The sequence below is a fragment of the Lagenorhynchus albirostris genome, chromosome 11 (assembly GCF_949774975.1).
Source record: "Lagenorhynchus albirostris chromosome 11, mLagAlb1.1, whole genome shotgun sequence".
In the NCBI taxonomy this organism is placed as follows: domain Eukaryota; kingdom Metazoa; phylum Chordata; class Mammalia; order Artiodactyla; family Delphinidae; genus Lagenorhynchus; species Lagenorhynchus albirostris.
Genome location: NC_083105.1, coordinates 91,376,845 through 91,401,127, shown reverse-complemented (window position 1 = coordinate 91,401,127; position 24,283 = coordinate 91,376,845). Strand labels below are relative to the sequence as shown.

General features: G+C 39.6%; 1 protein-coding gene across 8 annotated transcripts in view; it reads left to right on the top strand.

Moving 5' to 3' along the window:
• The window catches only part of MGST1 (microsomal glutathione S-transferase 1), a 29,351-nt gene extending 5,717 nt beyond the window's left edge, over positions 1-23,634 (top strand). Inside the window, exons 1-4 of one of the 8 annotated variants that reach the window (XM_060166806.1) lie at positions 2,519-2,659; positions 9,275-9,422; positions 11,616-11,710; positions 23,025-23,634. In XM_060166806.1, coding sequence (XP_060022789.1) covers positions 9,297-9,422; positions 11,616-11,710; positions 23,025-23,271 — 468 coding nt within the window. In that variant the 5' untranslated portion in view covers positions 2,519-2,659; positions 9,275-9,296 and the 3' untranslated portion in view covers positions 23,272-23,634. Of the gene's footprint in view, positions 1-2,518; positions 2,660-3,067; positions 3,189-6,718; positions 6,818-6,865; positions 6,886-9,274; positions 9,423-11,615; positions 11,711-12,140; positions 12,329-23,024 lie in introns of those variants that run through there. The other 7 variants (XM_060166805.1, XM_060166804.1, XM_060166810.1 and 4 more) reach the window with 7 other exon arrangements.
• Positions 23,635-24,283: the final 649 nt, after the last annotated feature.

Below are 24,283 nucleotides of genomic sequence, written 5' to 3'. Positions count from 1 at the left end.
TGTCTTTTGATGAGCAGAATTCTTAATTTTGATAAAGTCCAATTTATCATTTTTTTTCTCTTACGGATAATGCTTTTTGTGTCTGGCCTAAGAAATCTTTGCCTACTCCAAGGTCATGAAGATATTTTCCTGTGTTTTGTTGTAGAAGCTTTATAGTGTTAGCCTTTAGGTCTGTGATCCACCTTGAATTATTTTTGTGTATGGTGTGAGCTGGGGGTTGAAGTTCCTTTTTTTTCCATATGGCTCTCCGTTTGTTCCAGCTCCATTCATTGAAAACTTTCCTTTCTCTATTGCATTGCTTTGGAACCTTTGCTGAAAATCAATTGACCAACTGAGTGTGATTCTATTTCTGGATTCTATTCTGTTCTTTTGACCCACTTGTTTATCCTAAACCTTTACCACATTCTCTGGATTAGCTTCATGAGTTTTATCATTTTTTTTAGTCCTGTTCCTCTCATTGTGGCTTCTTTTAACTCCAGCAGGTATGAGGTTCATATTTTATTTCAGAAGTTAGTACAATTTCCAAACTCCTCTGGATCTCAGTATCTATAAAATAGGAAAAATAAGAACTCCCTTATAGGGTTTTTTGGGAGAGACAAACAATCTAGAATACCTTTAAAAAGTATACTATAATTCTAAAATAATATTTGTATGTTTAGAATGTTACTTATTTTTATTTCACTTTTTGCTTCCCTTAATCTTAAGACACGTTCTCACATATGTTCACTGAAATCTCCAAGAAGGGTCTGTACCCTTAGTTTCAGATTTGTGGGGGCATCTGTTCTATGGATTTAGAGAAAAAAACAAAGATCTAAGAAAATTAAAAGGAGTGAGGGGCACCTGATTCCTTCCCACTTTACTGGAAACCTAGTCTAGTGGTGATAGCAATCCTTTCTGACATTTCTCGTTTGTCTGTTTTTTAAAAGGCAGGATCGGCTAGATTTCTAACGCTTTGTTCTTCCAGATCTTTCTGATTTGACCTCCATTTTCTTTGTTGTAGCGGCTACATTTTGCTGAATGACCTTTGCTCTCCCCACCCCAAATCAGTGACCTTTTAAACTGTTTTAATATTTACTGTGGAATTACTTGTCCTGAACTTTGGCTCGAGTTTCCCTGAAAGATTTCATTATAGGCTTAAAATGGAGGGTTCCAAGTTTGTACCCTTACCTTTACCCAAAATAAAACAAGCTGAAAAAATAACTCATTCTCTTCCTTACTCATCTAAGAGCATACAACAAAGATGAGCAGAAATCTAAATTTTTTCATAACCTTTTTCCTGTTACTGCTGTAGATCATACCCCAATTATCATTCTCATTGCTAAATTGAAATCTTTTCATCCTTAAGTTTAGTGGCAACTTCTTTTTTCCGGCTTTTGTGTCTACCTGATTGTAAACTCCTTGAGCACAATTATTTGATGTTATTTATCTTAGTTTTGGATTTTAGCATCAAACCAAGTGCCTTGCATTCACGACGTAACTGTCTACTAAATTCATTCATTATAGGCAAGTGCTGATTATTGTGCCAAAGACAGTTTCATATATATATAACAGACAGGCAATAATTGTACATGGTTTATGGAGAGCAGGAATCCAGTATTTATTCATTGATTGATTAATAGTTTGAAGTCATTTTATAATTAGAGCATCAGATGAGTTTGGTGCTCCTTTCTTTTCAAAAACCTGTTAGAACCGCTCACCTGGAATTCTGTATATCAATTATTTAAATAATAGCTCACTGTACCTTTTTCTGTAAATTTATCCACAAGATTAGAGCTGTATTACCTCATAATAAATGAAAAGAGTCTTTTAAATACTTGTAGGACTAAAATCCCTTGGCAGGAATTCAGAATTATCTCACATTCTGCCCTATTCCAGTCAGTGTCACAGCCAGGTTCCAGTGTACATTACCAAGATAGGAGAATAAATATATGTAGTTTTCAAAAGACACAGACAATGAAAATGAAGCACTAACGTCTGCTGATGCTAGATTTTCCGATACTTCTACTGATATGCTCCTATAGAAACTGTTCTCAGGCCTGTGATTAATTGCTGTTTCCTAGAGCAAACTGGTAAATCTTACTTCCTTTTTTGGTAGAATATGGATTTGTCCATCAAATCTTAGCTAGTCCTGGAGGCACCCTTTAAAGTCTAAAGGAGGTAGAATTAGGACAAAAAAAAAGAAAAAAGGAAGTACACCACACATAGCAGGTGGTAAATGGATGAGAAGTATGACCAAGTGAGAAGTAACGTAGATGGAAAGCATAAATCCTTAAACATGTTTACATAAAGCCATGGAAGTTAGATCCATAAATACTGTTGTGGGTACTAGGAAGCTTGGAAATATCCTTAATCTAGATATTGGTGTTAGAATAACTACACCTTCTAACCCTAACATTCTTGAAAGTCCCTGCAAAAAACCATACTAAACTGATTGTGTAATGAATTGTGTAATGGACTGTAATGATCCAGTTTAAGCTCCTCCAGTTCCATTTTGGACTCTGAACAGGAGGGGACAGAATGAGGAGGCAAATTGTCTAGGATCACGGATTTGGAAGACTGGAAGACTATAGGTGATCTTCACCAAATGTTACATTGTGTCAGTGCCAGCCTTTCGAGGAAGCTTTGCCACCAGAGCAGGGAAAGAGAAGTTCAACAAAAGGTAATTGATTTATCAAAGACTTCTAATCAGCGTCCCCCCAGCCCCCGAGATCTGAATATTCTCTAAAGCTTTCAAAGCTTTCAACATTGAGATCTTTTAAAATTGTTTGCGGCTACATATAAGTCGGCCTCCTTTCCCTCCTCTCCCACGCCCAAACTTGATGTGTCCCAATACAATGGCTAACGTCCCGAGGCGCTGCAGAGGGGAAATGGCCTTTCGGGAGGAGACTTTGCGCCGGCGCCAAAAAGAAGGGTTTAGAGAGGAGAACCGGTGGGCGGGGGTTACTCCAGGGGGAGAAAAATCAGGCGATTTAGGGGAGGGCCTTGGCGAGGTTGGAAGTCGTGCTTTCGGCGCCCGAGAGCAAGTTCCGAGGAAATTAACCAGAGAGGGCGTGGCGCCTGCCTCCCACCCGCCCGCCCTCGCAATGAAAGTCACCGAGCGCCTGCGCAACCCGCCTCTGGGACCAGGTCGCTGTCTTTCTCCTGCTCGGATTCACAGTACGTGCCCGGGAGGGGTGTGTAAGCGGCGGGTAAGGAGAGGGAGGCGGCGGGAAGGGGACCGGGGTGGCAGGTGTAAGCTTGAGGGTCTCTGCCGACCTGAAGCTTCTTTGTTCCATGTAGCTGCTATATGTTTGCTTTTCAGTCCATCACTTTTAAAAGGGAGTTTCATTCCTGTCCCCCTTGCAGGTGAATTGTCAAGCTCCAGGACTAAAACTTGAGAGAATAAGTCTTTTTGTGTTTAAGTGATGATTGACCCACTTTGTATTCTCAGACCAAGGTAGCATCCACTTTGAAAGGGCCCCCTTGAACTTTTGGGGAATAAAAAGTACGTGCAAGTAATAGTAATCTAGAAAGTGGTTGCAGTTTAAGCAACTTCTGTTCATCCTAAGGGTGTAAAATCCTGCAGCGGCTCCGAGTTCAAGGGCAAACTGGCCTTTGTACCTCCTGAAAGACAGGACTTGCTTCTCTTGGTTTGCTTTGATAAGCCACAGAAACATTAGCAAAGTTAAAAAATAATAATAATTAACAAAGTGGAGGAGGACATGAACTAGACCCTATTAGATGAATTGGAGATTGTTAGAGTCTGCTGACTGGAACCCTGGGAGGATTCTCAGCCCCCAGGTCTGGAGGCGAAAGCCACGTGGAAGGAGTAAAGGAGAAAGGAAGCCTTCTTTGGGAGTTCAGGCCTCAGCTGTTACTGCTGTTGCTGGACTGGGGTGGTGGGGACCAGGGTGCATGCAGATTCCATCTCCCTGCTTCCTTTGAAATAGTCCCAAGGCCTCTTAGTAGTCCAGGCACCACATTTATTTTCTCCTTTTTCCTCTGCCTGTTTACTATCCAAGAACGTGCCAATTGGGCTGTAATCAAACATTGTTGAATAATGGCCTTGGAAACTTCTCCAGGTCTCCAGCTAACAGGCTTTAACCCAGTCTAGCCCAGTGTCCTCAGATCCCTAGCCTGCTATGAAAACTAGACACACCTTTTGCATCCCCTGGGAGTTAGGCTGGTATTGAGTTTTACTGTCTTCTGCTTCTTCCAAAATAAGAGGCCTATGTGTGTTGACCACCTTTGTTCATCTTGAAAAATGGCAAATCGGTCCAAATTTGAATATTACTCTCTGTGGCAGACAAGGACAGTTTTTCTGAGGGTTTGTTTGAGAGTGGAGTTTCTTAAATGCTGAGTCCAGAAGAGGTCAGCATAGGCCCCTGGTAACGGCCTCCCCCCACCTCCCCCCCACCAGAGCCAGAAGCATTTTCCTCCCAACACCTGGGCCCTGAAACTTGCAGGCCTTGTCTGCAGTCACCTCAGTCTATTCAGTAAAATCTAGAACTCATAAACAGCAATGAGACCACTGAATTATCTTTTTCCTTTGTCTCATGGATACTGTTCTGTTGCTTTAAAAAGTCTAAAATTGCAGAGTCATGGCCATGGGAATGCGTGCTCACATACTGTGTGTTGCACAATATTGATGTAGAAAGGCTGCTATAGATAAGAGAACTTTGCTCTTTTTGGCTAACGGCCTATAAAGAGAAGAGGAATATTTCTCAGTTGGTAGTATCTATCACTCAACTGTGGTAGATACTAAGGGAGCAGGGGTGGGATTCTGGGGGGTGCGGGGGACAAGACAGGAAGGGGATTTGACAGAAGGAGGTCCCCAGAAGGCCAGGGAAGTCTAAAATGTTTAGCCTTGATGGTAGATAGCCCACAAGTTCAACACTTGAGAAAGCTGGGCTCCAGTCTTGGGCCCTCCACTGTGAATTTGGGTCAATTACTCATTCTACCTCTCTGGGCCTCAGTTTCCTTATATGTTAAAGGTAGAGACAAATATTTGCTCTGAGTACCTTAGAGTTCTCCAAATTCTCAAGTGAGATAATGTGATGGCTTTTGAAAACTCTAAAATTGTATCCTCAGTGCCTAGAACAGCACTTATTTATTTACCAAATACTTGTATAGCACTTACTGGGTCCCACTGCCTTTCTAAGCACGTTATTCACTTAATGCTCACAAGAGTCCTGTGAGGGAGGAAGTATTATTAACCTCATTTTTACAGGTAAGGTAAATTAATCACAGTGGGTAAGTGGCAGAGTTGCATCCACCTGGACCACAGTCTAGTTGCACAGTCTGTGTGAGCTCGACACACAGCTCTTTGTCCTTTGTAAAGGCATCACCTCCACATTAGGGGACTGAGCCCCCCACTCTGGCGATATAGGTAGAGATATTCTCCACTGTGCCAACCAATGCTGGACAATAAAAGGAACAGTACACTGTCCAAATAGAATACATCATTGGAATCATTTATTTTCTATAACTCATCACCAAGTTTCATGTTTTGCTCTGCTTACTTTTCTTAGATTATTTCTACTGCACTCCTAGACTACTCAAATCACTGAACACTTTACCCTCTGAAGTATTATTACTACTATACTGCTCTCCTCCCTCCTGGTGACCTTTCATGTACAAAGTTTCCACTAACTATTTTTAGAGTGCAGTGCCCAGGCATGATGCAGGTTCAAGGCAACTTACTGACAAATTAGCTTCAAAAAAGAAAGTCTAGATCAGCACCACCTAATTTTGTGCTGTAAATGACCCCTATTTCTTAATGCCTTGTCTTTAACTCTCCTCACCCCACCCTCAGATGTGCTGGGAGTGGACCATGTTGATCCTGAGAGGCGATTTGTGGACCCATAGTGTGTGATACCAGAAGCTCCCAAAAGCCACAGACTTGAGCTAAGGCACATTTTGGTGATTGAGAAACTCTCTGTGTAAAGGACACTTTGTGTGTTGTTCACATTTAGACAAAAAGCCTCCCATTGACCTTTGCCTCCAACTGCTCATGTCTTTGTGTTGTTTTCCCACCAACAGGTCTGGAAGTCTTCTACTTTTTCTCTATCCTTTCTATACCCATTTGCACTGAGAGAAAACCATCCTCTGGTTGCTAAATACACTTCATTCTGAGAACATTGGTGGGGAGGTACAGAAACTGACTTTTAAAATGATGGTTGAATAGCAGCATTTCCTACTTGATAAACATTTCTTAAATTAAAAAAAAATTAACACCTCTGTTGTGTTTCTTCATATCTCTGTCCAGAGGCATAGGACTTAGGGCTTCCTTATTAAGCTAATTACTCTACCTGCATGCTGAAGGAGAGTGCAGTTTATTCATGACTCCCTCCCCCCGCCCCCCCCCCCCCGGCCATACTAGAACAAGAGCAGATACATTAAATGTTGCTAAAAGTATTATTTTGCACTGAGAAACGTCAACTGAAAAAAACACACAACGTGAGAGCTGGGAGTTCAGCTGTAGTTGGGGCTTTCTGAGGACTGTAGCTCTTGAGGAGGTGTGGGTATCAGTATATATATGATTTTGCTGAAGCAGGTATGTGCACTCAAACACACATCTTAGTAGAAGTTTGCTGCTGGTTATGAGGAACAGATGTCTCCACTAACGATGTTAGTGCTTTTCTAGGTATGAGAAGATACAAAAAATTGGGCTCATAAAAATTTCTCCTGAAAATAGCTAACTCTCTGAAGGCCTCTTCTGCCACTTTTCCCCAGAGCACACAGTGCCTCATTCCTGCCCTGCCCTGAACTCCTTTCAGGGTGTGTTAAAGGTCAGCGATGGCATTGGCTAGTGACTTCCTGCTTGTAGAATCAGATGGTGAGTGCTATTTTTAGTTGGCAGCATCTATCTAACATACTTGCTTTCAAGACTGCTGACTGTTGGAGGTGGGTTAATTTGCTACTGTGTGTGTGTGTGTGTGTGTGTGTGTATTTAAACTAAATACGGTTGAGCCTTGAACAATGTGGGGGGTTAGGGGGGCCAGCCTTCCACGCGGTCGAAAATCCACGTATGACTTACCTCCGCCCCCTTCTTATACTCGGTTCCTCTGTATCCATGGTTCTGCATCTGCAGATTCAACCAGCTGCTAATTGTTTAGCATGCTGGTATTTAGTATTGAAAAAATCCAAATATAAATGGACCCACACAGTACAAACCCATGTTATTCAGGGGTCAACTGTACATTTCTATTTGTCTGAATCCAAGGAGTATATTTTTAGCCTACCTTTTAAAATAGGGGTTGCTTAAGAAGCTTTGGGTTTTTTATTTGCAAAATGGGAGTAATACTTAACTTGCAGCATAATTGGAAAAGGAAGGAAGATAACAGATGGAAGGCATGCCAGCGCTGCCAGCTGCAGGGTAGGCACTCAGTCAGTGTTAGTTGAATCAGAATTAAGCGGTTTGCAGTCTCTTGAAGGAGACAGTGCAGTGTGGTTGGTATACAAGACGTGAGGTCAGAGACCTGGGTTTGTGTCCCAGCATGGCCGCTAAGTATCTCAGATTTCCATTTCATTCATCTGTAGAATAGATATACTTATGAGAATTATAATTTTATGGTTATGAAAATTATGTAAGGCAATGCACATAAAGTACGTGGTATAATTGGATGTGTAGCCAAGTCTTATAAAATTAAATATACATGTATTATATATGTGATTTATGTCCCATTCAACAGTAACATACAGACAACTGCATGACCGGTAGCAGAGTATAGAAAGATATGTAGGTTTACAGATTATTGGTAGATAGATAGATTGATCAGAATGATCACTCTAGGTTGCGTGCAGGGGTTGAGTTTTAAAGGCAGGAACAGATATGGTCTACAGGAGACAACACTCCGTGCTAAGCCTGAAAAATAGCGTTTAAGCTTGGGTATGAGAAAAGATATTTGTTTATGTAGAAGACATAGAAGATGTAGGTAGTGGGGTTGATAATAGAACAGAGGAGGTTAAAAAGAATTACTCTCAGATAGTGCGGAATTTCAGCTTTACCCTAAGTTTCTACCCACTTGGACTTCAGCATCACCCGTGTGTGCCTCTGTCTCCTTCCTGAGCACTTTCCCGGTTATACTTCCGACACCAGACTCAGGGCGTTACCTTCAGTTTACTCCTGACTGCTTTTAGGTGGAAGTAAATATGGAATGTGAAGTGACCTGAAGACTTACGTAAAGTTAATCCTCCTCCCCTTGTGCCTTCTACAAAAGCATCATAAATGCCAATTTTTCACCTTGCATTTGCAAGCCTGTTATTTTATGTTTCCATTATCCTGCTTCACCCTCTTCATGTGTGTTGATGTGAATGATGACCATGGTCTTGATGACAGCAGTGATTGTGAACAGGAGATCATAAACTTTATTGAGGGTTTTCATGGGCCAGGCACTGTGTTAGGTATGTTCCACATGTTATCTCAATTAAATCCTGACAACAACACGCTAAGTTAGGAGGTATTACTATTCCTACCTTACAAATGAAGAAATTCAGTTTCACAGAGGCTAAGTTTCTCAACCAAGGTTAATAGCAAAATGGTGTGACTGGAATTAGAACCCTGGAGTCTGAGATCTTGAATACGACTGAAAGGACAAAAGGCTGTTAAGTTGGGTTTGTAAAGGAGGACATATGTTAGAACTTAAGCATTTCTAATCGAACATTAATGATACTAAGTACTATGTACGTAGTTTGATGTTTCTGAAGAGATCCATGGATTCTGTTTTTGTGTGTGTCCAACTTGTGGCTCATCTTGATGCAAAAATATGATTATATTTCTATCTTTAGAGCAGTTCACCTGTTTATTTTCACTTGTAATACCCCCTGCATTTTCATTTTCACTCAGTACTTGTTTGATGTCTTCAAGCTTAATGATATAGAACTAGAAAAAACCATAATAGTATTCATTTTGGCATTAAACCTAACTGATTATTTCTTCTTCAAATAACCCAGAATATCTTTTTTTTTTTTTTTTTTTTTGCGGTACGTGGGCCTCTCACTGTTGTGGCCTCTCCCGTTGCGGAGCACAAGCTCCGGACACGCAGGCTCAGCGGCCATGGTTCACGGGCCCAGCCGCTCCGCGGCATGTGGGGTCTTCCCAGACTGGGGCACGAACCCGTGTCCCCTGCATCGGCAGACGGACTCTCAACCACTGCGCCACCAGGGAAGCCCTACCCAAGATATCTTTAAGAACAGTGTGGTTAATGCTGCAGTATAAGCACGTCAAGTGACTGTCAAGTTATTTGGGGTATTTCTGTCTGCTTTTTCCTATCTTGTCTAAAATTTTTTTAAGATTCCAGACCAAAATTGAAACAATGGTCGACCTCACGCATCTAATGGAGAATGAAGTATTCATGGCCTTTGCCTCCTACACAACGATTGTTCTTTCAAAAATGATGTTTATGAGTACTGCAACTGCATTCTATAGATTGACAAGAAAGGTAAGACATTGGAGGCAGTATTTTCTTTTAAGAGTTGAGATTCTGGAAAGCAATTTTCTTAAATTATTTTTTGTAAAGCCCAGTGGCATATTGTAATACTGCAAATGAAATATGTAATCATTTGGTACAGGTGGTTCTGATATATTTATGGAATGGGTGCTTTTTCCTAGAAACTAGTAAATAGTTTTTTCATTGTAGCTTTTACCTTTTGTCATGCCACTTAGCATATGAGATTTCTGGAGTATCAAAGTTTTCAAGGAAACTTTTTGTGATTTTGAAGTTAATTTTGCCTACTAGAGTTTAGAAAATAGTCATTTTCTAGACAGTGAACTGGTGTTTTCAGCTCTGTTACAGTCAAGGATATGCCTTTGGGGATAGAATTAAAGTTCTTATTATCAGCAGAACCTCTTATGATTGGGATAAGACATTTGAATTTTGTGTGGTTATGAATTCTTAAGTGGATAATATTTCTACCCATTGTGATAAGAATGATTTTTTTAAAACTGGAGGCTTGGAGAGGGTGGTAGAAAGTTTTTGAAACACATAACCTATATTCAGGCAGGGTTTATGACAACAGTGATGGGGGTAAAGCAAAGCTACATCGACAAAGTTAAATGCTCTTGATTGGTGTGGTCCCTGTGCCTATTCAGCAGCTTCTTTCTGGAAACCATCATTTCTCTTTTAGTCCCTGTCCTGAGTTTTTGTCCTCCAGAGCCTTGCTTTTATCTAGAAGTCACAGTCCTTCCTAAGGTATTTCCTCATTACTGTCTTGAGGTGTCATTTCTTCCCAGGGATATCTGCATTTTAATGGGGGGCACATACCCACATGTTTAACTCTCTAATGGGGCAAGGTGTTAGAGCAGCAGGCTATAAAGTGGCTGCTACCACCAAATCCACACTGTCCTCTAGAAATGTCATGGCACCAAGGATAGCAGAAATGTTGCTTGTCTTAAAAGGGGAAGGGAATTCCAGTTTGTGGAGTGCCAGTGATATATGTTAGGAGCCATGCCACTCTGTGTGTGTGTCGGATCATGGAAGCATTTTACATAATTGTTAGCATTATCATGTGAGATGAGCATTACTGTTCCCATTTTATAGATGAGGAAATACAAGTCAGAGAGATTAAGTAGCTTTCCCAAGGTTACACAGCAATAAAGGGTGAGGCTGAGATTCAAATTCAGATTGGTTTAAATGAAAATCTCATGCACTTTACATTGTAATACCTTTATTTACTTATGCGAAATGTATTTATTGAACATCCACTGTGTGCCAGGCAATTATTTAAGGACAAGACAGACAGATCTGACCTCAAGAGCTGATACTGTATCACACTGCTGCCCATCAGTTCTCCTCAACATCTTTACCTGAAATAAATGCTCATGTCATATTAAGAATAATATTATAATATTTATGACGTTCCTCAGCTTAAATTAAGGCTAATTTTAGAGTTCGTGTTTTTCTTTATTATATATTATTAAATACTGGGACATACTTAAATATTTTTAAATGCATGTTTCAAGTTTCAGGGAATGGGGAACTCATTTCAAACATCATAATAATGGCAGGAAGGAATGCATGAAGTATGCCCTAGAACATGTCCTTGGTGTTTATAGGAATGCGATTCAACTTCTTATATTTCACTGTATTGTTCAACGCAAACTTCTAGTTAATTCAGAAAAAGAAAAGAGGCACATATATCCTAACAAAGTACAAAATACTTTTCCTGCCCCTCACCCTTTTATGCTGCATGCCTGTTCTCTGATATCCTTGGCAAGTAAACTTATGACTTTCATATGAGCCAACCAGTTAGAAATATTAATACTCTTGAGGGCAAGTGCACCAACATTACTGTAAAAAAATGCCAGTTCACCGTAATAGTCAATGAGGACTTAGAATTATGCTCTGTTTTTCCATTTTGGCTTCCTTTTCCCTATTTTTATACATTGGTTTTTATTTACGTTATTTATGCTTCTCTTAAAATTTGTTTTTACACTGTTAATAAAAATTCAGATTTTAAGGAGAGATGCTTTCTGCTACCCCTGGGTTTGATCTATTGCTCCCATTTTTTTTTTCATAATGGCCAACTTGGATGCCTGTATTTCCTTCCGTTAAAATGTAAATAACTTATCAGATACAGTTACCCCCGTGTTACTTGGCATTTGAAATAGGTTTTTTCCTCTTTATTTGGAATAGGTTTTTGCCAACCCGGAAGACTGCGCAAGCTTTGGCAAAGGAGAGATTGCCAAGAAGTATCTTCGGACAGATGACAGAGTGGAACGTGTACGAAGGTGAACCCACTGTCTTCTGAAATGATTTACTTGATCAAAGAATTTGGGGACCAGAGTTAAGTGAGGATGTTGGGGTCTTGAAGAAAGAAGGAAGAAAAGTCTGTCATTTTACCTAGTCCATATAATTATAGAAAATTAGCGATCTAGGTGTCTCCAACTATCACTGTGATTGCACATATTTCCAATTTAGCTTTTCTGTGCACTTTGTTGGGGTTAATGACTTTGTTCTGTGTAGGGATTTATCAAAAGTAATGACAGGTAGGAGGTGAAATGAGGATGGTAGATTCTTGCAGTTTTTGTCATCTTTCTCCAGAGATGAAACTGTCAGTTTGTGTAAAAGTTTGAAGAACTAGGTATTTTTGCATAAGATTCAAAATATGAACTTGGGAAATCTCTCCCTTTCCAATCTCTCTCTCTCTCTTCTTTGTAGATATTATGTTTAATATACTGAGAATGCAGTGAACAGTGAAAAGCAGTAAGCCAAGATACCATCTACACAGTTTCCTAATAATACCAGGAATATACTTATTTTAAAAGCACATTGAATTCTAGTTCTGGAGTATATTTCTTAATCCTTGGCATAAAGTCATGTAAATTGCAAACTTTTTTTCATCTTTACAGAGGTATTATTGACAAATAAAATTGTAAGATGTTTGAAGTGTACAATGTCATTTGATATATGTATATGTTGTGAAAGAATTCCCTCTATTGAGTTAATTAACACATCCATCACCTCACATATTTCATTTCCCCTCCTCTCTTTTTTGGTGAGAACATTTAATTTCTACTCCTATAGCAACTTTCAGTTATACAGTAACACAATACAGTGTTATAAACTATAGTCAGCATGTTATACTTTAGATCCTCAGACGTTGTTCATCTTATGACTGACGATTCGTACCTTTTTATCAACCTCTCCGTATTTCCCCCAACCTCTAGCGCCCTGGCTACCACTACTTTCTGTTTCTATGAATTTGATTTTTTTCCTTTTGGTAGATTCCGTGTATAAGTAATACCATATAATATTTGTTTTTCTCTGTCTTAATTATTTCATTTTGCCTAATGCCCTCCAGTTTCATCCAAATGACAGGATTTCCTTTTTTTTTTTTTAAGACTAAATAATATTCCAGTGTGTGTGTGTGTGTGTATGGTTAGGTTGTTTCCATGTCTTGGCTGTTGTGAATAATGCTGCAATGAATATGGAAGTGCAGACATCTCTTTGGGATAATGGTAGTTCTCTTTTTAATTGTTTGAGGAACTTCCATACTGTTTTCCATAGTGGTTGTACCAGTTTACATTCCCAGCAACAGTGTGGAAGAGTTCCCTTTTCTCCACAACCTGGCAAGCATTTTCTATCTCTTGTCCTTTTCATAGTAGCCATCCTAACAGGTATAATGTGATAACTCATTTTGATTTAGGATGATTGGTGATGTTGAGCACCTTTTATGTACCTCTTGGCCAGTTGGATGTCTTCTTTGGAAAAATGGCTAATGGGGTCTCCTTTTTTAATTGAGTTATTTTTACTTGTTTATTTGTTTTGGGCTATGGAATTGTATGAGTTCCTTATATATTTTGAATATAAGCCCTTATCAGATATGTGGTTTGCAAATATTTCCTCCTATTCCATAAGTTGCCTTTCAATTTTGTCGATGGTTTCTTTTGCTGAGCAGAAGTTTTTTGATTTGATGGAGTCTCATTTGTTTGTTTTTGCTTTTGTTGTCTTTGCTTTTGGTGTCAAATCTAAAAAATCATTGCTAAGGCCAATGTCAAAGAGCTTACCGACTGTCTTTTCCTTCTAGAAGTTTTATGGTTTCAGGTCTTATGTTCAAGTTTTTAATCCATTTTGAGTTGATTTTTGTGTATGGTGTAAGATAGGGTCCAGTTTCATTATTTTGCTTGTGGAAATGTAGTTTTCCTGACACAATTTATTGCAGAGGCTGTCCTTCCCTATTGTGTATTCTTGGCTCCTTTGTAAAAAAATAATTGACTATGTATGGGTTTATTTCTGGACTCTCTGTTCTGTTCCTTTGAACGATGTGTCTGCTTTTATGCCAATACAATACTGCCTGGATTACTATAGTTTTTTAATGTAGTTTGAAATCAGGAAGTATGATGCCTCCAGCTTTGTTTTTATTTCTCAAGATTGCTTTGGATATTCAGGGTCATTTGTGGTTTCACACAAATTTTGGGATTTTAAAAAAGTTCTTTAAAAATGCCACTGGGATTTTGAGAGGGAGTACATTAAATCTGTAGATTGCTTTGGGTAGTGTGGACATTTTAGCAATATTAATATTAATTCTTCCAATCTATGAAAAGAGAATATCTTTTCATTTATTTATGACTTTTATTTCTGTCATCAGTGTCTTATAGTTTTCAGTGTATAGATCTTTCACCTCTTTGTTTAAATTAATTTCTAAGTATTTTATTCTTTTTGCTGCTATTTTAAATGGAATTGTTTTTTAAGTTTCTCTTTCTGATAGTTCATTGTTAGTGTATAGAAATGCAACTGATTTTTTTTCATTGTAGTTTTATTGAAATTTGAGCAAGAATTTGGCTTTGATATTCTCCAACAAAATATTTTTGTTTATTGATTTCATATCCTGAGACTATACTGAATTCATTTATTACTTCTAACAGTTTTTGGTGGAATTAGGTGAGTGTTTTTAATATAATATCATATCATCTACAAATAGAGACAGTTTTACTTCTTTCTTTCTGTTTTGGATGACTATTTCTTTTTCTTGATTAATTGCTCTGACTAGGATTTCCAGTACTATGTTGAATAAAAGTGATGAGAATGGGCATCCTTGTCTTGTTCCTGATCTTAGAGGAAAAATTTTTGGCTTTTCACCATTGAGAACCATGTTAGCTGTGGACTTATCACATATAGCCTTTATTACATTGAAGTACATTCCATCTATAACCAGTCTGTTGTGAGTTTTTATCATGAAAGGGTTTTGGGTTGTCAAATGCTTTTTCTGCTTCTATTGAGAAGATTTTTAAAAAATTAATTTATTTGTTTATTTTTGGCTGTGTTGGGTCTTCGTTTCTGTATGAGGGCTTTCTCTAGTTGCGGCGAGCAGGGGCCACTCTTCATGACGGTGCGCGGGCCTCTCACTGTCACGGCCTCTCTTGTTGCGGAGCACAGGCTCTAGAAGCGCAGGCTCAGTAGTTGTGGCTCACGGGCCCAGTTGCTCCGCGGCATGTGGGATCTTCCCAGACCAGGGCTCAAACCCGTGTCCCCTGCATTGGCAGGCAGATTCTCAACCACTGTGCCACCAGGGAAGCCCCTGAGAAGATTTTTATCTTTCATTTTGTTAATGTAGAGTATCACACAGATTGATTTGCAGATGTTGAACTATCCTTGCATCCCTGGAATAAATCTCACTTGATAGTGGAGTATGATGCTTTTGATCCTTTCAATTAAACTGTTTAATTTGTTTTGCTAATATTTTGTTGGGGATTTTTGCCTCGTGTTCATCAGGGATATTGGCCTGTAATTTTCTTTTCTTGTAGTGTCCTTATCTGACTTGGATATCAGGGTAATACTGGATTTGTAAAATGAGTTTGTAAATGTTCCCTCCTCTTTTATTTTTTTGGAAGAGTTTGAGAAGGATCGGTTGGGTAATGTATTCTTAGTTGGTAGTTTTTTTCTTACAGAACTTTGAATATATCATCCCACTCTCTCTGGCTTGCAAAATTTCTGATAAAAAATTCTGCTGATAATCTTATGTGGGTTCCCTTGTATGAAACAAGTTGCTTTTCTCTTGCTGCTTTTAAGCTTCTCTCCTTGTCTTTAACTTTTGATAAGTTAATTATAACGTGTCTTGGTGTGGGTCTCTTTGGATTCATCTGTTTTGGTACTTTCTGCGGTTTTTGTAGTTGAATGTCTATTTCTTTCTTCAGATTAGGAACATTTTCAGTCATTACTTCTTTGGGTAAGTTTCTGCCCCCTTTTCAGTCTCATACTTCTGTTACCTCTATAATGCATATATTGGTCTTTTTGAGGGTTTTCCAATAAGTTCCTTAAGCTGTTGTCACTCTTCATTATTTTTTCTTTTTGTTTCTCTGATGGATGAATTCTGCTGCACTGTCTTCAAGTTTGCTGAACCTTTCTTCCGCTTCATCTAATCTGTTGTGACCTCCTTTATTGAATTTTTTAATTCAGTCATATTCTTCAACTCTGTGATTTCTGTTTGTTACTTTAAAAATATTTTCTATTTCTGTTGAAATTCTCACTTTGCTCATGCATTGCTCTCCTGACCTTGATGAGCATCTTATGACCAATATTTCCATCAGGTAAATCACTTATCTCTGTTTCAGTAAGGTCTGTTTCTGTAGATTTATCTTGTTCTTTTGTTTAGAACATATTTCTCTGTTTCTTTATTTTTCTTTATTCTCTGTGTTGGTTTCTGTGCATTAGATAAAACAACCACCACTCCCAGTCTTGACAGAGTGGTCTCATGTGGGAGATGAACCTTGTCAATTAGCTTGAGCTCCTGGTTGTCTCTCAAGCCTTTGTGATTGTCCAAGCTGCCTTCTTTGTTTCTACTGGCTCCCAGTTTTTGAGTGTGTGCCAAGACTTTTCAGGTGTTCCAAAGGGGAGGATCACAGTCAGCAGCTAGCTGCAAGCAGATTGGAAGCTGGACTCTCAAACAACAGCTGGGAAAGTAGGTAGTTAAGCCCCTTCCAGAGAGAAACTGGGATTTGGGCATTTTTCCTGGGCTCATGTGTATAGCTGTGGGGAGAGCTCTTGTACCTATTAAGAAACTGCTTCCGGGCTTCCCTGGTGGCGCAGTGGTTGAGAGTCCGCCTGCCGATGCAGGGGACACGGGTTCGTGCCCCGGTCCGGGAAGATCCCACATGCCACGGAGCGGCTGGGCCCGTGAGCCATGGCCGCTGAGCCTGCGCGTCCGGAGCCTGTGCTCCGCGACGGGAGAGGTCGCAACAGTGAGAGGCCCAAGTACCGCAAAAAAAAAAAAAGAAACTGCTTCCTTGTTTGCTGTAGTCCTGTGGAAGTCATGAATGCAAGCCCCATTGGCTGTCAGAGCCAGGCAATCCAGGAGCCTGTCCCTTCAGTAGTAACTGCAAAAGTTGGGGTGCCAGAAGTGCGTACAAGCTCCTTCCAAGGAGATACTGGCAACTTGGAGGGCTAGAGGGAGAAGGTGAGGGATGTGTCTTCTGGCTTCTCCAGTCTCTGAGGAGGATTATAGCCAGCCCCTAGATGCATACTGAATTAGGAGCCTGACCCTCAGCAGCAGCTTTAAAATATACAGATGAATGCCTTTTAGGGAAAGACTGGAAGATGGACATTTTTGCCTGCTCCCTCTTCACTGAGCCTTGGGGGTGGGGGTAGCTGCGGCAAGTGCTTGTGCTTGTTGAGAACTGCTCCTTTGTTTGCTGTATTCCTGTGGGACTTGTGAATGGTACCACTATTGGCTGTCAGAGCCAGGTGATCCAGAGACCCATCACTTGGGCTGCAGCCATAAAAGCTGAGGTGCAGATGTGTGTAAGCTCCTTCTGGGGAGATACTGGCGACTTGTTTTGGGCTAGAAGGAGAAAATGGAGCAGGTGTCTACTGGCTTTCCTAGGAAGGATCAAAGCCAGACCCTAGACGCAGGCTAACTGGAAGCTTGACCTTTAGGTAGCAGTTTTTAAAGTATGCAGGTGGATCTCTATCTGGGAAAGACTGGGAGGTCGGCATTTTTGCCTGTTCCCTCTGTACTGAGTCCTGGGGGAATAGCTACAGCAAGTCTCATGCACCTGTTAACAACTTTGCTTTTGTTTGCTATAGTCCTTTGGGTCTCCAAAATGCAATCCTCACTGACTTACAGAGTTAGATGTTTTGGTGGGGGCCTGTTTTTGGGTGAAAGTCTTAAAGGTTGGGTCACTAAATATGAGTTCTAAACCCTTTTCTCCTCAGGGAGAAGCTGGGAGTTGAGAATTCCTTTCCGACTGTATGGTGCTGTTCTGGGGGTGGGGTTTATAGCAAGATTTTCTCAGCCTTTCCTTATCCATTTCGATGTGCGTATTTTCTCATTCTCTCAATGAGTAGAAGTTGCTCAGCTAGTTTCTGGATTTCTTTCAGAGGTAATTGCTCCATGTGTAACTGTCCATTTGGTGTATCTGTGGAAAGAGGGGAGTTCAGGAGTCCCCTCTGTCACCATCTTGGCCAACCTTCTCCCCACCGCAGAATTTTTTATATTGAGATTCCATTGCCAATCCATTAGTTACCTTTTTCTAACATGTGAAACATTAAAGTTATGTACCGTCTTCATTTAGTATTTTCTAATGCTCATCTAAACTGGAGTACAATTCTAGACACATTTCACAGGATAAGCAAAATTATATAAAATTAAAGAAGCAGTGAAGAGTTTTCATAGCCATACATAAACATTTAGATATTTAGTTTTGTGATGAATAGTTAAGATATGAAACATCATGAATATATTTGACTACACTTCTTCAATTTGTTGAGTATAAATAGATAATGAAATGGGGACTGAAAGAAAAAAATTTACTTCTGTAATTCATGTATCTGCTGCAGCATCAAATCCCTTTGGAATCTAGATCATATTTGCATCATCACTTTTGACTTCCTGGAAAGTCTGAAGCCCCTCCCAAGATCTCTGCAGATTCCCTTATGGTATATAGTCTCAAGATTAACTCAGTCTGCAATCCTGCATTTGTGCATGTTTCCGTGTTCTGCATTTTGTTAGGCTGATGTAAACTTGGTTCTTTCCTCAACTCTGTCAACAAATCAAGTTAAAAATGTGATAAAAATAGACCTGACTAAATCAAGGTGCAGAGTTTACAGTATGGCAACACAAACATTTCAAGTTGTATGTTACAGTGCTCTGTCCTTCAGCATCCTCTCCCTGGGAAAGTTGCATTGTGCCCTTGTCACCTCACAAAATGGTCAGCATTACACCATTTTGCAGGCTGTTCTTTTACCCCATGTACTTCTCTGCTCCTCCAGTACCGAAATTTAATTTTTTTATTTATGCAAAAGTTTAATCTCAAATTATTTATCAAGCAAGAATGGCTTTTTCTAAGAGGAAGTCTATGCTAGATAGAATAAAATTTTAACTTTTGCTTCACTTAGTTATATATTTGTTAATTCAGCAGTCCTACTGATTAAAGTGGCCAGGTTTTTTTTTTTTTTGCGGAGCACAGGCTCTGGATGTGCAGGCTCAGCGGCCATGGCTCACGGGCCCAGCCGCTCCGCAGCATATGGGATCCTCCCGGACCGGGGCACGAACCCGTGTCCCCTGCATCAGCAGGTGGACTCTCAACCACTGCGCCACCAGGGAAACCCCAAAGTGGCCAGTTTTAAAATGGATTGTGTCAAGAATATGGATCTAAAATAGTCTCAGGAATCTCTCAAAGAATCAATGTGAAAATTTCAAACAGTATCAGAGGAAAACTATATGTGTTATGATGAAAAAGAATAAAAATTAGAAAAGGTGAATAAAGCTTTGTGGAGTTATCAAAACCACTAAAGAGAAAGTAAGCAGTTTAAAGCTTTATCTCATCCTTTTTGTGCATCCCTTTTAGGGAAGGTAATCAAATACATGATGCTAATCATGACCCTATGCTCATAAAATTGCCCAGAACTTGAAAGTGACAACAATTAGACCTTTAGTAGCATTAGTAAGTTTGAAAGGAAGATCAAAGTAAGTCTCACCTATGAAAACTTAGCAACAGGTATTTTATTGGGGGATTTTTAGATTCCTCCCCACTCTCCCTTCCCAGCCCCTACTTCTGTCTCTCCTTGCCCATGGGATTGTATTTCTAAAGGAGAAAGCCATTATCTAAGCTGATCTCATCAGGTTGTGAACAACAAATAAAATTTAGTGAGAATGATTGACCTTAGCTGTGAAAGGAGTCAGTGTCCTTGAGGAGGTGCAGCCACTGTGTGTCCAGCGCCTCCTGGCGATCAGACACTGGCTTTTCAGTGCGGCAAGAAAGAGAGTGTCCAGGAAAGGCAAGGCATCCAGTTTCCAGGTGTATTTTTTTGAGATCGGATCAGTCCCATCAAAAAATTTCCTACTAACAAATCTCTTTTGGAGATACTTTTCAGAGAAAGAGTTTCCAGAATCTCCACTTTGCATTTTTAACCTAGAATTTTTCTTTTTCATTACTTCCACATGTAATTATCACGTTATTTCTATTAGCGTATTTCAGTGACAGGGACAGAACTTGGCTACAAAGGAAGTGAAAATTATGCTTTCAGGTATGCAATAGTGATAAAATTAATACATTCTACACATATGGAACACTTAATTAAAAATATAAAGTAATATGTGTTGAAATGTCAAGATAAGTAGCCTAAAGTTAGTTATATTCTGGGCAGACAGAAATCAGTGATGATTAGAAAACCTTTTACATTATGCATTTATTTAATCCTATCCCATCTTGTTCTAGAAAGAATTCAAGACCAAATGTGTTCCCTACAACAAGGTAAAAAGAAAGTTGTACGGTAATCAGGGCAGCTGGAGAAATACAGGGTAGCATTCAAAAGAGGAAAAGGGGGGTGGTACTTAGGAAGAGGAGAGATGTTTAGAATAGGCTATGTTCAAAGGTAGAGAATACCCCTTCACTGAAACCGTTCAGTGGAGTCCAGGTGATACTCGCTGGGGATTCTTCAAGGAACTGGAGCATGGGCTAGGATTTGAGCCAGATGTCTTCCCTTCTGGCCCCAATGCATGAAGGAAGCATTTATTGAGAGATTACCGTGTGTGTCTCACGGTCACTTCTTTTATTGGAGTGCTATAAAATAGCTTTAAGACTGGGTTCCTGCCCTTGAGGGGGACCAACATTCATGTAGTTAGAGAATGAAATAAAGCAGTCTCCCTTTAGATGTTAAGTCGTGAGGTACAGGGTATTAGTTCCTAGGGTATTTAAGAATATTTCATAAAGGAAGAAGCTGAAGAATGTTAGGAGAAGGAGAGGAGAGATCACGTCAATTTGGGAAACTTTCTTTGTGGGAATTTGGACATACTGCTGCTGTATGCTGATCATGAAGTACTTTGGGCAAGAGAAGGGAGTCAGCAGGTCTGGTGTGAAGCTCCTTTTGTAGTTGGCCATCCCCTGATAATTCTCAAAGATGTCTAGCAACTCTGGTCAAGGTCAGGGTGATGCTGAGATCCGAGTGGTTCTGATCTGACTAAGAAGGTGTGACTGGCGCATCATAAGCACAGAGCAGGGCTGATGGGAAGGTCAGAGCAAGCTTGCCCCAAGGAGCATCTGCCTGAAGGAGAAAGGAAACAGGAACACAGGATGATGGAGGGGGGGAAATAGACCCCGGTAGAAGGTGGTCACACATAAAGATGGATGTCTACCAGGTATTAGATTTTGGTAGCTGTCTAGGAATGACGTGAAAACGAAGGCAGCTGCCCCTCTAGGATGAGTTCTGTTGTTTGAGCAGAGAAAGGGTTCTGGTGGAAGGATGATACTGAACTACAGCAGGAGCTGACTGGGAGAGTTGGGTAAGCACGTGCCTGGCTCAGGGTCTAAAAAAGAAGAGCATATAAAATAGCGTAAATTAACACAGAGTTTGAGGCTCCATTGAAAACAGGCCTTACTAGGACAATAAGGAATGCTATCTCTGAGACCGTTTTGAGGGCCAAGGACAGGGAAAGAGAATTGAAAAGAGAATAAGATAAAGAGAGAGAGGGAAGCCAGAAAAAAATGGAGGGGCCAGTAAGGTCCAAGGAAGCCCTGCCTTTGAACTTCCTTCCCTCTCCCTCCACTGGAGCTCTTTACCCCTCATTGTCTTTGACTTTCTTCTCTTCTCTTTGCCAATTGCTTAACACAGGCTTAGAAGTAAACACATTTCCACAGAGTCTCACCATTATAGGTTCTTTCCCAACTTTAAAACGTCTGTCCTTTTAGAATGTTGTGAAGGAGAAAAGTAACATGGCCAAGATGGGAGATGAAGATGTATCTGTGGTCCAGCAGGAGAGTTCAAAGGACCCAAACAAATACCCTTGGTGTAATTGGTGAAGCGGGCTCTTCTTTAGTAGGAAATAGTATTCCTGTCCTTTCTTGCCCACCTCACTCTCAGTAACCCTTGGGTTGTTCCATGAAAGAGAAGGGATAAGAACTCCCATGCCTTTCTGTCTTGGCTTTTATTCAGGAACAGACAGTTGTTTATTTAAATCTTTCAAGACTGTTACTTACCTAGGTTACTGTCGCATTCTTCATACCTTTATGTTGTCATCATCTTTGTCAAAAAGGTGATGAGAAAGGATAATCTACCGGAAACAGGAGAAAGGAAAGGAGGGGAGGAGAATGGTGATCATTGAGCAGGCAATATGTAATAGTTACGTTTTTTGCTAAAAGAAAAGAGAGTGACATAAAACCAATATTTTTCATTTTGAAATATGTATCGATAGCTGATAAGCGCTATCAAAATCTCAATTTCTAGTCTAGATTCTTAAGCTATTTTTAACTCTGGAGACTTGAACAGGAGTACCAGATTTTTGAAGATTAAGCAGTTTAAAAAAATGTCAAGTCAATAATACATGTGCCTTGTATTCAAGGTGCCATGAATTGGAGGAAAACTTGTGTCTAAACCATGCTTTCTGTTTTCTTATAGCTGTGGTATGAAATCCCAATCAAGGAAATATGTCTTTCTCTTTATTGTCTATCAATTTTGTGTATACTTTGCACTTTGCTCCATCACTACTAACTAATTCCTTTTGCAATTTGAGGATAGGTTGGCTAAATTTTTTCCCATGTTTGAAAGACTAGTTATGTATTCTGTTATATGGATGTGGAGAGCATGAATTTCTTGATATTAAATTGGTAAATTGATTCTTGGCAACCTAGTGGATTGGGTGAATGGGCAAGGGTGGTCTCAGGAGCCATTTTGCAGACTAGCACAAGTGAGGGAGGAGTCTTAAGAAAGATCATAACCAAAACGATTTTGTTCTTTTCGGAAGAGGAGTTTTTATAAGAAGAATCTTGAATTGCTGTTGTATGGACCTTAGAAGAAAAAATATTTTATATGTATAAAAATGGAGTGAGTTTTATTATACAGATGCAGTTTTGATAGTCTTGAAAGTGCAAAAAACCTTCTCTGTTGTATGTTGAGATACACTACAAATAAAAGAAACAAGATAACGAGACATTCTAAATAAGAGTCAAGTGGGTAAGGAAGCAAGGGAATTTGAGAGAAATAAAATGAATCTTACTTTGCATGTTTAAGATCCATTAACACTTCTATTTAGTTTCAGAAGAGAGGAAAAAATGAATATATTTCTGCTGATTTTGAAATTTGTGTTTTACAAGTCATCTTTTTCCACAGAGCCCACTTGAATGACCTCGAAAATATTGTGCCATTTCTTGGTATTGGCCTTCTGTATTCCTTGAGTGGTCCAGATCTCTCTACTGCCATCCTGCACTTCAGGCTCTTTGTTGGAGCACGAATCTACCACACAATTGCATATTTGATACCCCTTCCCCAGCCAAATCGCGCTTTGGCTTTTTTCCTTGGATATGGAGTTACACTGTCAATGGCTTACAGATTGCTGAGAAGTAGGTTGTACCTGTAAAGAGAATCATACAACTCATCATCCAGTGATTTTCTAACAATTCTGTACTTCCAATTTGTAACAAATACTTTTTAAGATTTTAAGTGGGAAGGGAGCAGAGAAATTAAGATAGGGAAAACCTAGTCTGAATATTAATGTCACCAATATCCTTTATTCTTTTTTAATATTTGCACTAGAAATTTAACATAATTTTTAGCTCTTTTGTCTTATTCTTAAGTACTTTGTTTTAAATTTTGATTGTAATTTGTAACATTATTCAACATTTCATATTCTAAATCTTTAGAAAGAGTAAGTACATGTATGTTAAACTTGTATTTCAGTATTGCTGAAATCGGCATATGAAATAAAGAATTTAAAGAACGATTTCATTTGGTTTTATTTTTCCCAACATATTTTCAGAAGTTTCAGGGCTTCCCTGGTGGCGCAGTGATTGAGAGTCCGCCTGCCGATGCAGGGGACACGGGTTCGTGCCCCGGTCCGGGAAGATCCCACATGGCTCAGAGTGGCTAGGCCCTTGAGCCATGGCCGCTGAGCCTGCGCGTCCGGAGCCCGTGCTCCGCAACAGGAGAGGCCACAACAGTGAGAGGCCCACGTACCGCAAAAAAAAAAGTTTCAATCCTACAGAAAAGTAGTACAATGAACTTCTATATGTCTTTCACCTAGATTTACCAGTTGTTAACATTTCCGCATATTTGCTTTAGCTCTTATCACTCAGTGTTTTTTCTGAACAATTTGAAAGTAAGCTGCAGATACTATATCATGCATTTAAGATATTTCATTCCTAAATACTTCAACATTTATCTCCTGTGTACAAAGCAGTCTCCAAATAACCATACCATTCTCACACCAAAGAAATTTAACTCTAATACAATATTTATTAACATACACAGATCATATTTAAATTCCCCAGTTTTTCCAATAATGTCTTTTATAACTGCTTTATTTTTGATCCAGGAATCAAACAAGGATGTCACACTGCCTTTTGTTATCATTTCTATTTAGTTTTCAATAA